The 13,837-nt window shown below is 45.7% G+C and overlaps 1 protein-coding gene and 1 non-coding gene across 2 annotated transcripts; both read left to right on the top strand.

The window, feature by feature from the left end:
* Positions 1-7,122: 7,122 nt before the first annotated feature.
* Positions 7,123-8,035, top strand: ASCL3 (achaete-scute family bHLH transcription factor 3). Its single transcript, XM_001508324.4, has one exon. The coding sequence runs from the start codon at positions 7,125-7,127 to the stop codon at positions 7,665-7,667; it is 543 nt and encodes a 180-aa protein (XP_001508374.1). The 5' UTR covers positions 7,123-7,124; the 3' UTR covers positions 7,668-8,035.
* A 1,485-nt stretch (positions 8,036-9,520) lies between these two features.
* On the top strand, positions 9,521-9,658 carry LOC114810784. The gene has a single exon (XR_003758477.1). It is a non-coding gene; the product is annotated as a small nucleolar RNA SNORA7 (small nucleolar RNA).
* Positions 9,659-13,837: the final 4,179 nt, after the last annotated feature.

Below are 13,837 nucleotides of genomic sequence, written 5' to 3'. Positions count from 1 at the left end.
GCCGTTTGACGGGCTTACAGTCTAATCGGGGGAGACGGACAGGCGAGAACGATGACAATAAATAGAGTCGAGGGGAAGAACATCTCGTAAAAACAATGGCGACTAAATAGAATCGAGGCGATATACATTTCATTAAAATAAATAGGGTAATGGAAATATATACAGTTGAGCAGACGAGTACAGTGCTGAGGGGATGGGAAGGGAGAGGGGGAGGAGCAGAGGGAAAGGGGGAAAAGAGGGTTTAGCTGCGGAGAGGTGAAGGGGGGGTGGTAGAGGGAGTAGAGGGAGAAGAGGAGCTCAGTCCGGGAAGGCCTCTCGGAGGAGGTGAGTTTGAAGTAGGGTTTTGAAGAGGGGAAGAGAATCAGTTTGGCGGAGGTGAGGAGGGAGGGCGTTCCGGGACCGCGGGAGGATGCGGCCCGGGGGTCGACGGCGGGATGGGCGAGACCGAGGGACGGTGAGGAGGTGGGCGGCGGAGGAGCGGAGTGTGCGGGGTGGGCGGTAGAGAGAAGGGAGGAGAGGTAGGAAGGGGCAAGGTGATGTAGAGCCTCGAAGCCTAGAGTGAGGAGTTTTTGTTTGGAGCGAAGGTCGATAGGCAACCACTGGAGTTGTTTAAGAAGGGGAGTGACATGCCCAGATCGTTTCTGCAGGAAGATGAGCCGGGCGGCGGAGTGAAGGATAGACCGGAGTGGGGCGAGAGAGGAGGAAGGGAGGTCAGAGAGAAGGCCGACACAGTAGTCTAGCCGGGATATAACGAGAGCCCGTAGCAGTAAGGTAGCCGTTTGGGTGGAGAGGAAAGGGCGGATCTTGGTGATATTGTAAAGGTGAAACCGGCAGGTCTCGGTAACGGATAGGATGTATGGGGTGAACGAGAGAGACGAGTCAAAGACGACACCGAGATCGCGGGCCCGAGAGACGGGAAGGACGGTCGTGCCATCCACGGTGATAGAGAAGTCTGGGAGAGGACCGGGTTCGAGAGGGAAGATGAGGAGCTCAGTCTTGCTCATGTTGAGTTTTAGGCGGCGGGCCGACATCCAGGTGGAGACATTCTGGAGGCGGGAGGAGATGCGAGCCTGAAGGGAGGGGGAGAGGACAGGGGTGGAGATGTAGATCTGCGTGTCATCTGCGTAGAGATGGTAGTCAAAGCCGTGAGAGCGAATGAGTTCACCGAGGGAGTGAGTGTAAATGGAGAACAGAAGAGGGCCAAGAACTGACCCTTGAGGAACTCCAACAGTTAAAGGATTGGAGGGGGAGGAGGCGCCAGTGAAGGAGACCGAGAATGACCGGCCAGAGAGGTAAGAGGAGAACCGGGAGAGGACGGAGTCCGTGAAGCCAAGGTGAGATAAGGTATGGAGGAGGAGGGGATGGTCGACAGTGTCAAAGGCAGCAGAGAGGTCAAGGAGGATCAGAATGGAGTAGGAGCCATTGGATTTGGCAAGAAGGAGGTCACGGGTGACCTTAGAGAGAGCAGTCTCGGTAGAGTGGAGGGGACGGAAGCCAGATTGGAGGGGGTCTAGGAGAGAATGGGAGTTAAGGAATTCTAAGCATCGATTGTAGACGACGCGTTCTAGGATTTTGGAAAGGAAGGGTAGTAGGGAGATAGGGTGATAACTGGAGGGGGAAGTGGGGTCAAGAGCGGGTTTTTTTAGGATGGGGGAGACGTGGGCGTGTTTGAAGGCAGAGGGGAAGGAGCCCTTGGAGATTGAGTGGTTAAAAATAGAAGTTAAGGAAGGTAGGAGGGCAGGGGCGATGGTTTTAATAAGGTGAGAGGGAATGGGGTCCGAGGCGCAGGTGGAGGGGGTGGCACTTGCGAGGAGGGAGGAGATCTCCTCTGAGGAGACTGCAGGGAAGGATGGAAAAATAGGGGAGAGGGTCGGTGAGGGGGAGGGGAGAGGCGGAGGGGTGACTTTGGGGAGCTCAGACCCGATCGTGTTGATTTTCGTGAGGAAATAGGTGGCCAGATCATTGGGGGTGAGAGATGGGGGAGGGGGAGGAACAGGGAAGGAACCGTGCATTGGATATGCGCTATTTGGAAAGAGCCCGGGCTTGGGAGTCGGAGGTCGTGGGTTCTAATCCTGGCTCTGCCACTTGTCAGCTGCGTGACCTTGGGCAAGTCGCTTAACTTCTCTATGCCTCAGTTACCTCATCTAGAAAATGGGGATGAAGACTGTGAGCCCCACGTGGGACAACCTGATTACCTTGAATCTACCCCAGTGCTTAGAATAGTGCTTGGCACATAGTAAGCGCTAAACAAATACCAACATTATTATTATTATTAACACATATATGCCGTAAAATGAAGAATTGCATATTAAATACACTTAGCGTATCATCAGAGGATTTTTTTATTAAAATGAACCGCGGAGCTATGGATCATAATTCTCACTGGCTCAATTTCAAATACTAATTGTGGAAAAAACCTAACTTCCTGAATTGTTCAGAGTAGGGCGATTTTGAAAATCACCCTCTGCTCTAGGATTTTTAGAGTAATAGAGTTAAAAAAAAATACTGCCTTAACTCAGTTGCATGCAAAAAATGTAAGATCTTGTCCTGTGAAATATAAAATCTTTTCCTGGCATTCAACAGAAATGAATTAAAATCTAATTTGCCAAATTCTAGGTCGTTTTCAATAACTCTAAAATACCAAGACTTAAAAACCAGATAAGCCGATCAAAGTGTTTAGAGGAACCGAACGTACCCACGAAGATCCGCTAACGATGTCCTTACTGGTATTTTTAAAGTCCAATGTTTAGCAAATTAACTTTTCTGTCCAGTGGTGCTGTTTGTTGTCATATCTACATAAGTGGGTGGAACAAAAAGCTAATCCAGAACCGAGCGGATCTGTTTAACTATAAACTATTTTGCATTTTGTCACTAATAATCACCTATAAATCGAACAAGGCTCACTGGCCAAACATACAGCCTTTTCACTTCCAAACTCAGGTAAGAGACTCTTCTCCAGAGTACCGTGCTGGGGAGTGTTCATAAAACTACAATTCTAAAAAGATCTCTAGGCACAGATGGACATAAATCACATTTTATCTTCTATTGGCTGATATAATTGCCTTATTCATTTAAAAGTAGCATTTGGTATTATTTGTTAAACAAGGATAGAAGTGATATTGTGAATGAATCAAAATTTGTAAATATTTTAAATTATTTTTCGTTTTACATGCATTTTCTTTGCTAGCAATTCTTATGAGATACCTATGAAAATCAAGGCTTTATACAGATAGACTGCAGGCTGCTGCCGAGGGTCTCGGGATTTTTCTGATCACAAATTCATTATTATTATGATTCCTTTCCATTCCCTAGGAAGTAAATGATGAGTATTATTGCTCCCCATTTGCCACAGACTCAGAAACAGGCATGCCAAAAGTCCCACTGTAATTCAGTAGTCTAAACTGTCTGAACTCTGACTCTTGGCTCTAACCATTGAACTATTCTTTGTTAACTTAAGACTTTCATTCAATCGTATTTATTGAGCACTTACTGTGTGCAGAGCACTGCACTAGACCTCTATGTAATCTGTGAAAATTTCAAATGTCTGCCGTATTTCATTCATTCAGTCGCATTTATTGGGCACATACTGTGTGCAGAGCACTGTACTAAGCGCTTGGAAAGTACAATTTGGCCCTACCCAACAATGGGCTCACAGTCTAGAAGGGGGGAGACAGACAACAAAACAAAACAAGTAGCCAGGCATCAATACTATCAAAATAGATAAATAGAATCAGAGATATATATACATCATTGATAAAATCAATAGAATAATAAATATGTGCAAATATAAACAAGTGCTGGGGGGAGGGGAAGGAGGTTGAGCAGAGGGAGGGGGTGGGGCGACGAGGGGCAGAGGGCAAGGGAGGCTCAGTCTGGGAAGGCCTCCTGGAGGAGGTGAGCTCTCAGTAGGGCTTTGAAGGAAGGAAGTGTGCTAGTTTGGCAGATGTGAGGAGGGAGGGCATTCCGGGTCAGTGGTGGGACATGGGCCAGGGGTCGACGGTGGGACAGGCCAGGACGAGGTCCAGTGAGGAGGTTACTGGCAGGGGAGCGGAGTGTGTGGGCTGGGATGGAGAAGGAGAGAAGGGAGGCGAGGTAGGAGGGGGCAAGGGGATGGAGAGCTTTTAAGAGATTAGCATTTCTAATCCATCTCTTCTGTAATTTGTACATTTAACAACCCGTTTTCCTGAGGGTACAATAGACAAAGAAGAAAGTAAAATTAGTTAGACTTTAGTGAGGTAATAGTATATGTAATTATGAAATTTTATTGAAAATGCTGAAACATTTCCTGTGATTCTCCCGTTTCTACTGATATTAGTGGTTTTTTCAAAGATTTTGGCAAGCATCTTTTACCAATTCCTTTAGTTGTGATCTTAAAATAATTTTATGGCAGTCATTTTTTAGGGTAAAACTCTTACTCCAAACTAAAGCAGCTACTTTAACAATTAGCATGAATAATGTAAATTTCCTTGGTCTCTGTGCCCCCTGTACTGTTCTTTGGAATCATTACCCTAGGCTAGAAAATCTCTAGATTAGTTTTCTTGTTACTTTATGCTTTTTGTTTTATTTTTTTCCCCCTCAAATTCTGTTGCCAAGCTCCTTTTTGCTCCTAATGTATATTCTCCAATGTTCTCTAGAACTTGATGGGAATTTTCAGTTTCCAAACGTTTTTTGGTATCTGGGTTTTTTCAACAGGCTCTTCGTTCATTCCTAATCTCCTTAAATCTTTTTGCTTGTTAGAGATATTTTAAACCAGTCAGACATTTGAGCTTTAATTTCTTGCCACATTTTTTAATTAGACCCATTTGCACTCATGTAATAGCTCCCTCTTCTCCCCGCTCTCATTATAGTATAAGTCAAATTAGTCAGTCAGTCAATGGTATTTATCAAGCACATACTGTGTGCAGAATGTTGTACTAAGCGCTTGGGAGAACAGACTGAAATGATGGCAGAGGATGTATGTCTTTTGTTTTAGTCTCCTGCGTGCTTGGCCCTCAGTAAATGCTCACTAATACCATTAATTGAATGACATTAATTAACCTAGACTGTAAACTCATGTAGGCAGGGAATACGTCTATCAGCTCTGTGTAGTGTATTCTCCCAAGCCCTCAGTACAGTCTGCCGTACACAGTAAGGACTCAATGAACACCATTGATTGATTCTACTAGAATTTGCCCATTCTATTTTTCAGTTGTCCAGCGTTTTGTTTAGATCCCTCCTTTTTTATTTATCTCTTTACGTCCTGAGCACTGGGCTACGCAGTAGGGCAGATAGATACAAGATAATTAGATCGGACACAATCCATGGCCATCTCTTAATTTGTTCACCCCGTTCCATGATGTCATATTGGCTTTGCTTGTTAACTTTTTGGGAGGATCCTGAACTCGGATTCCTGCTCCCTTAACTAGACAATTAGTTGAAGAGTACGTTCCAGGTTCTATTCCTCTTCAGGCCTTCTAATCTATAGGTGATTTAATATCGAACTGTCTGCATTGTTTTTGGGGGTGGGGAGGTTGGTGTGTTTTGTTTGGTCTTTTTCTTGTCTCTCTGCAATTGGTTGTCAAACTTCGTCATGACAAATATGCTCCGTTAATATAATTTACTGCCTCGAGCTGTATAAAAATACCGAGAGATATGTCTTCATTACTGACAGTACGCTCCCCACCTTCAAAGCCTTAGTAAAAGCACATCTCCTCTAAGAGGCCTTCCCTGACTAAACCCCCATTTCCTCTTCTCCCACTCCTTTATGCATTGGCCTTGCACTTAGATTTGCACTCTTTACTCACCCCTCTCTGTCCCATAGCACTTATGTACATATCCATAATTTAATTTATTGACATATTAATGTCTCTCTCCTCCTCTGGACTGTAAGCTCATGGTGGCGGGGAACATGTCTATCGTCTCTGTATAATGTACTCTCCCAAGTACTTGGTTCAGTGCTCTGCACACATTGAGTTCTCAATAAATGTGATCGATTGAGAAAGGTCTTTATAGGTTTGTTGTATTATACGTATTATGCATTCATCTGTCCCCTAGTTTGAGGAAATTACTGAGTTTTAATTTACAAAAAGTTGTTGGTTCTTTGATGTATTTTATGATTATGATTCCCTCTTTTTTTCCCTCATTGCTTTTTCCATTATTTCAATCAATCGTGTTTATTGAGCACTTTCTATGTGCAGAGCCCCGAACTAAGCACTTGGGAAAGTATAGTCCATATCTGCAACTCACTTCACTTCTGTGTGCCTTAGTTACCTTCATCTGTAAAATGAGGATTAAGAATGTGAGCTTCATGTGGGATGACCTGATCACCTTGACTCTACCCCAGAGCTTAGAACAGTGCTTGGCACGTAGTAAGTGCTTAACAAATGCTATTATTATTATTACTTCCATGCTTCCCCCTGAAAACCCCTCTCATTTTAGCTGTCCCACAACAAAGTAAATGCCCATCACAATCTTCTGTTGGATAGGCAGAGGGCAGGCCCCACTCACACCCAAACTGGCAGAGGGAGAAACACTCAACCACAAAGGCTGGCAGAGCCTCTGCCCCCATACATATACCCACAAGAGGCTGCCAGTCCTACTGCTATTAATCTCTTTGTAGCCAAAAGGCAGCATAAAAACACCCCTTGTGACAGAAAGAATGGTAGCGGGGCATTCTCTACTTCTTAGTACTACTTTTCCACCAGGAAATTTAATTCCTTGCCTTAAGGATTTTCCACCAGTGAGCCGACTTGCACCGAGGCGATGTGCATCTAACGGAGCCGGAAGGTCTTTCATTCATTGTCATTCATTCAGTTGTATTTATTAAGCTCTTGCTGTGTGGAAAACAATGTACTAAGCTCTTGGGAGAGTACACTATAACAGATACATTCCCTGCCCACAATGAGCTTGCAGTCTAGAGGGGGAGACAGACATTAATAAACATAATTACAGATAGGTTCATAAGCACTTTGGGGTTGGGAGAACTTAGAAACACCAGCTGCTTTGAAAAATCCTCATAATGCCTGCTTCACAAGTGCTTTGGACAGTGCTCCCCACACAGGAGAGCGCTCCAATTCATTTGGTTGATTGATTGGCTGAACTAACATAAACTTACCTACATTTCCAGGGGAATCAAATAGAAAACAATGGATAGTAAATGTTTCTCTAACCTCCCGGAAATGCTGCCTGTCTGCGGCGACTCTCCCCACTTGCACACGACTCAACCTTTTTACCTGGACCCCATCGTCGCCTTCCACCTGTACCCAGAGGCTCCCGTCCAGGCCCCTTATTCTGACGATCTTCCACTTCTCTCTCTGATGGACGACTCGCTCCTCCCTGAAAACTACAGCGAACCCTGCCCCTTTGCTCTTCAAGCTCCTTACTCTAATTTCGAGGTGGACGAGTCCTCCTACGGGCCGGCCTTCATTAGGAAAAGGAACGAGAGGGAAAGACAGAGAGTGAAGTGCGTCAACGAAGGGTATGCCCAGCTGAGACGTCACCTGCCCGAGGAGTACCTGGAGAAGAGACTCAGCAAGGTTGAAACCCTCAGAGCCGCCATCAAGTACATCGACCACCTGCGATCCGTTCTGTCAGGGGATGGAGCCGCGGCGAAGGATCTTGGAGGGAAAGTCCAGGCGACGGTGGCAACTCTTAATCACCAAACTGACCCCATCTTTCGAATCGTCTGAGCAGAATCCGGATCATTGAAAATAAAACCTCCAAAACTCCTCTTTGCCTAAAAAGCAGAGAAATGACTCGTTCCCAGATGAGCCCAACACTGAGATCATCCCCTCCGCGCAGTTAACTCCTTGAAATCTGGCCTCTCTCTGGCCCCATTTCTCCATCACTGCACACATGCACTGAATTTTCAGCCCCCTTTTTGCCTCTGTATTTACAGACAGATGTGGTCCTGTGTTCTTTGGGCTTTATATACCTATGCCAGTGTTGTGCAAATGACATTTTATCCAGATAAAGAGCCTGAATCTTGTGGCATTAAAGTGCATTGATTAGTAGAGTTAGGGATTACTCAATTGTGGTATTTGTTAAGCACTTACTATGTGCCAGGCACTGTTCTGAGCACTGGGGTAGATACAAGGTAATCAGGTTGTCCCAAGTGGCGCTCACAGTCTCAAAATACAAGATAATCAGGTTGGATTCAGTCTCTGTTCCACATAGGGCTCACAATCTTAATCCCCATTTCACAGATGAGGGAACCGAGGCCCACAGAAGTGAAGTGAGGAGCAGCGTGACTCAGTGAAAGAGCCCGGGCTTGGGAGTCAAAGTCATGGGTTCTAATTCCCGGTCTGCCGCTTGTCAGCTGTGTGATGTTGGGCAAGTCACTTCACTTCTCTTGGCCTCAGTTACCTCATTTGTAAAATGGGGATGAAGACTGTGAGCCTCACGTGGGACAACCTGATTACCCTGTATCTACCCCAGCGCTTAGAACAGTGTTCGGCACATATTAAGCGCTTAACAAATACCAACATTCTATTCTATTCTGTTAGTCCAAGTTCACATAGTAGACAAGTGGCAGACCTGAAGTTAGAACCTAGGTTCTGATTCCCAGACCCATCTTCTATACTCAGACTTTTTCGTGGGAGTTTGCTTGAGCTGGCAGCGAAGCACAAGTGCATTTAGAAACACAACACAATCTGCATCTCCCTCTTTAGACTGTAAGCTCGTTATGGTCAGGAAATAGGTCTGTCAACTCAGTTACTTTGTACTCTCCCAAGTGCTTGGTAAAGGGTTCTTCACACTATAAGTGCTCAATAAAGACCATTGATTGACTGACTGATTGTTAGACTCCATCTTGTATTTCAGTCATTTAAAGGGAGAGCAGATAGGCTTTTGGGGCCGGGGATGACCTGGGGTCTCATTCTGATTGCAAACCACCTTGGGTTAAGTCACGGATTTCTCTTCTGTAGACAGAAGAGGCTTCTCCGCCCCTCTGTTTCAGGCATATTAGAAGTGACTAATCAGGATTAATGATAATTGCTATTTGTTAAGCGCTTACTTTGTGCCAACCACTGTATTAAGTGCTGGGGTGGATACAAAATAATCAGTTCCCCCGCGGGGATCACAGTCTAAGTAAGGGGGAGACCAGGTATTGAATGCCCATTTTGCAAATGAGGGAACTGAGGCACAGAGAAGTGAAGTGACTTGCCCAATGTCACATAACAGACAAGTGGCTGATCCGGGATTAGAACTCAGGTCCTCTGACTCGTAGGCTCATACTCTTTCCCCTAAACCAAGTTGCTTCCCCTGGGTTTACAATTATCTCATGCTAAACAGTATCTTGACTAAACTTCAGATGGTGACCAAGGTGGGTTTTACCTGAAGGTGCCTCCAGGAAGCCTTCCTTGTGTAACCTTTCATCTCCCCACTGTTATTTCCCCTCACGATACCACTCCGGCACTTCTCTATCACAAACTCTTGGGTATTCAACTCTCCTCCCACCTTTGTGCTATCATTAATGTACATATCTTTGCACTCTGTTCCTTCCCCATATTTAAAATTTATTTCAGTGTCTATCTTCCCTGCTTTCCTCTCAGGATTGCAGCTGGGGAATTTCCAGTCCTCTACCAGTCTCAGCTACGGGAGGGAGAGTCAAGCAGAGACCTACCCATTCCATTCCTAGCTTGGGCAGTGGCTGGAGAGGGGAAGGCAATCTGCTACAAGTCAAAGCTCCCCTGTGCTGGGCAGCAGCGGCACGGGAGAGAGTCGAGGGCAGAGGCTCAAGTTTACTGTGTGGAAGAAGGCAACGGTCAACCACTTCCAGATTTTTACCAGGAAAAATCTATGAATAAATGCAGATGGAGGTGGGGCGTTCTGGGAGAGAGCATGGAGTTCTTATAGGTTGGAGAGGACTCAACAGCATAAGACAAGACTTTTCTTCTAGATTATAAATAATAATAATAATGTTGGTATTTGTTAAACGCTTACTATGTGCAGAGCACTGTTCTAAGCACTGGGATAGACACAGGGGAATCAGGTTGTCTCATGTGAGGCTCACAGTCTTAATCCCCATTTTACAGATGAGCTAACTGAGGCCCAGAGAAGTTAAGTGACTAGACCACAGTCACACAGCTGACAAGTGGCGGAACTGAGATTCGAACCCATGACCTCTGACTCCAAAGCCCGTGCTCTTTCCACTGAGCCACACTGCTTCTCACAATTTGAGGGCAGGGATTGTGTCTACCAAATCCATTGGCCTCTCCCAAGCACTAATTACAGTGCTCTGCACAGTGTAAGGACTCATTAAATCCTGCTGATTGACTAGTTAACAATTATGGTATTTGTTAAGCGCTTACTATGTGCCAAGCAGTGTTCTAAACACTGGGGTAGATACAAGGTAAGCAGGTGTCCCTCATGGTGCTCACAGTCTTAATCCCCATTTTACAAATGAGGTAACTGAGGCCCAGAGAAGTTAAGCGGCTTGCCCAAGGTCACACAGCTGATAAATGGTGAAGGCGATATTAGAATCCACGACCTCTGACTTCCAGGCCCATGCTCTTTCCACTAAGCCAGGCTGTTTCTCTAACTAGTTGAATAGTTGGCTAGTTGAATGTACGTTGACAGTTTTATGTAGTCATAAACTCTCTAATGGGACCCTTAGTGCTTGGGAGGAACTTGAATCCCAGATTGTTGGGAACAACTTTGTGGGTGACCAAATCTCAGTTTTGTACGGTGGGAAAAGATGTCTTATGGGGAAAAACTAGAGGGGTAGAAAAATAAAGATGAAGCAATCGGTCTACATACTTGGACCAATCAATCAATCAATCTATGGTGTTTATTGAGCACTTAGTGGTGCAGAGCACCAGAGCATTCATTCATCCATTCAATCATATTTATTGAGCACTTACTGGGTGCAGAGCACCCAGTACCAAGTGCTTGGAATGTACAGTTCGGCAACAGATAGAGACGATCACTGCCCAACGACAGACTCACAGTCTAAAAGGGGGAGACAGAGCACAGTCTAACACAGTTGCTACCCATGTTCGCTGCCCACAAGGACATTACAGTCTAGAGGGGCCAACTTTCCGCTGAAACTATGAGCTGAAACTATGAAGCTATCCCTTTCATTCATTAATTCATTCACTCGTATTCATTGAGGACTTCCTGGGTGCAGAGCACCGTACGAAGCGCTTGATAGAGCCACATTCCCGGCCCACAATGAGCTCACAGTCCAGAAGGGGAGAAAGACATTAATATAAATTGATAAATTACAGATATGTATAAAATTGTTGCGGGGCTGAGAGGGGGGATTAGTAAAGAGAGTGAGTCAGGGTGAGATGCAGAAGGGAGTAGGAGAAGAGGAAACGGGAGATTAGTCGGGGAAGGCTTCTTGGAGGAATGTGCCTTCAATAAGGCTTTGAAGGGAGGGAAGAATCATTGTCTGTCCGATATGAGGAGGGAGGGTGTAAGAGGCCAGAGGCAGGATGGGGGTGGGAGGTCAGCGGTGAGATAGACGAGATCAAGGTACAGTGAGAAGGTTAGCATTAGAGGAGCAAAGTGTGCGGGCTAGGTTATAGGAGAGTAGTGAGGTGAGGTAGGAGGGGGCAAGGTGAGTTTTTGCCCTATTTGGCCTGGTTCCTAAGTGGCCAAGAACAAGGCGGAGGATGGGAGGGATTGTATCCCTTCCTCCTGCCTCAGAAGGGACTGTACTTCCCAAGGAAGTCGCTAAATGTTCTTGTAACAAGAGAGAAAAGTGTTCATGGCCTCCTTATCTGTCCTTCCCCGGGCTCTGGGTGATGAGGCGGAGGGGAGGGTGGAGAGACTGGCAGCACAAGTGCTCAGATAAGATGTTCCGCCCAGGACGGAATGTACCGCACATGCTCCAGGACCACCGAGTTCGGCCCGCCTGTGAGTACCAGGATTTGGGATGCAGATGATACAATGTAGCTCTTCCAGCCCGGAAGCAGAACTGACCTTCCTTCCCCTCTGCTCGCTGAACTGAATGATGCACCTTACCTGCCAAGTTGGACTTCTTCCATTGTTAGAGTAACATGAGAAGCAGCGTGGCTTAGTGGAAAGAGCCCAGGCTTGGGAGTCAGAGGTCGTGGGGTTTAATCCCTGCTCTGCCATTTATCAGCTGTGTGACTTTGGACAAGTCACTTAACTTCTCTGTCCTTCAGTGACCTCATCTGTAAAATGGGGATTAAGACTGTGAGCCCCATGTGGGACAACCTGCTGACCTTGTATCTACCCAGCATTTAGAACAGTGCTGGGCACATAGTAAGTGCTTAAATACCATTATTATTATTATTATGTACACCCATACACACACACACACACACACATGGAGTCCCCCCCAACTCCCCTCCCTGCCCCAACTCCTCCACACATCCACTCCCTCCACACACATGTGTGGGTTTTTTTTTTCTTTTTTTATAGTATTTTCTAAGCACTTACTTCGTGCCAGGCACAGTACTAAGCGCTGGGGTAGATACAACCTAATCAGAATGATCACAGTCCACATCCTACATGGGGCTCATGGTCTTAATATCCATTTTAAAGATGAGGCAACAGAGGCCCAGAGAAGTGAAGTGACTGCTCAAGGTCACACAGCAGCAAAGTGGTAGAGCCAGGATTAGAACTCAAGTCTTTCTAACTCCTTGGCCCGTTTTCTATCCACTAGGCTGCTCTTCGTGGCCTAAGTGTGGGTCCAGGGCAATGTAAAGTAACACTGTCATGCTGAGAACTTTTTGGCCTGAGCAGAGCCTGGGTGATGTTGACAACCTCAATCATCTGGAGAAACAGATCAGCGTTTAGAACAGTGCTTGGCACATAGTAAGTGCTTAACAAATACCATCATCATTATTATTATTATTATAAGAAGTTCTAGGTCCCCATGGGAATGTTCTAATAATGATTGTATTTATTCAATGCCCTCTATGTGCCCAAAAGGGGCCAAATGCTCAATAAATACGATCGATCGATTGATAAGCGCTGGGGAAGGTGCAAGACAATCAGATTGGATACAGACCTTTATATAGGTCTCACTCAAAGCAGGAAGGAGGACAAATATCTAATCCCCAGTTTATAGAGGAGGAAACTGAGGCCCAGAGAAGCTCATTCATCCATTCAACTGTATTGACTGAGCGCTTACTGTGTGCAAAACACTGTCCTAAGCAATTAAGTGACGCACAGCAGACAAGTGGCAGAGCTGGGACTAGAACTTGGTTCTGAATCCTTGATCAAAGTGCTTTCCACCATGCAATACTGCCAACCCCTCCACCCTTTTTAATGGCATTTAATTAATTCATTCATTCAGTCGTATTTACTGAGCTCTTACTAGACGCCAGGCACTGTGCTAAACCCTGGGATAGGTACAAGCTAATCAAGTTACATGTTTGAAGTCTGTTGTATAATATCACTCTATGACAGTGTCCCTTCCCAAGTGTTTAGTACAGTGCTCTGCATGTAGTTAGCACTCAATTCTACTGACTGATTGATTGATAGTTATGGGCAGACCTAGTCCATCCAAGAGAAGCAGCATGGTCTAGTGGCAAGAGCCCAGGAATGGGAGTCAGAGGTCATGGGTTCTAATCCTGTCTCTGCAAGTTGTCTGCTGTGTGACCTTGGGCCTCAGTTAACTCATCTGTAAAGTGGGGATTAAGACTGTGAGCCCAACGTGGGAGAACCTGATAACCTTTATCTACCCCAGTGCTTCGAACAGTGCTTGGCACATTGTAAGCGCTTAGCAAATACTATAATTATTATTATTATAATTATTATCGAAGGCAGCCCTGGGATGGGCTTGAATGATTGAGAAGCAGTGTGGTTTAGTAGATAGAGCAAGGGCCTGGGAGTCATTCTAATCCCTGTTCTGCCCTATGTCGGCTGTGTGACCTTGGGC

This window comes from Ornithorhynchus anatinus, chromosome 3 (assembly GCF_004115215.2).
Source record: "Ornithorhynchus anatinus isolate Pmale09 chromosome 3, mOrnAna1.pri.v4, whole genome shotgun sequence".
Lineage (NCBI taxonomy): Eukaryota > Metazoa > Chordata > Mammalia > Monotremata > Ornithorhynchidae > Ornithorhynchus > Ornithorhynchus anatinus.
This window is presented reverse-complemented; position numbering and strand designations above follow the sequence as displayed.

Coding starts and splice junctions, on each gene's coding strand:
- ASCL3 (XM_001508324.4), top strand. CDS start 7,125: ATGGATAGTAAATGTTTCTCTAACCTCCCGGAAATGCTGCCTGTCTGC.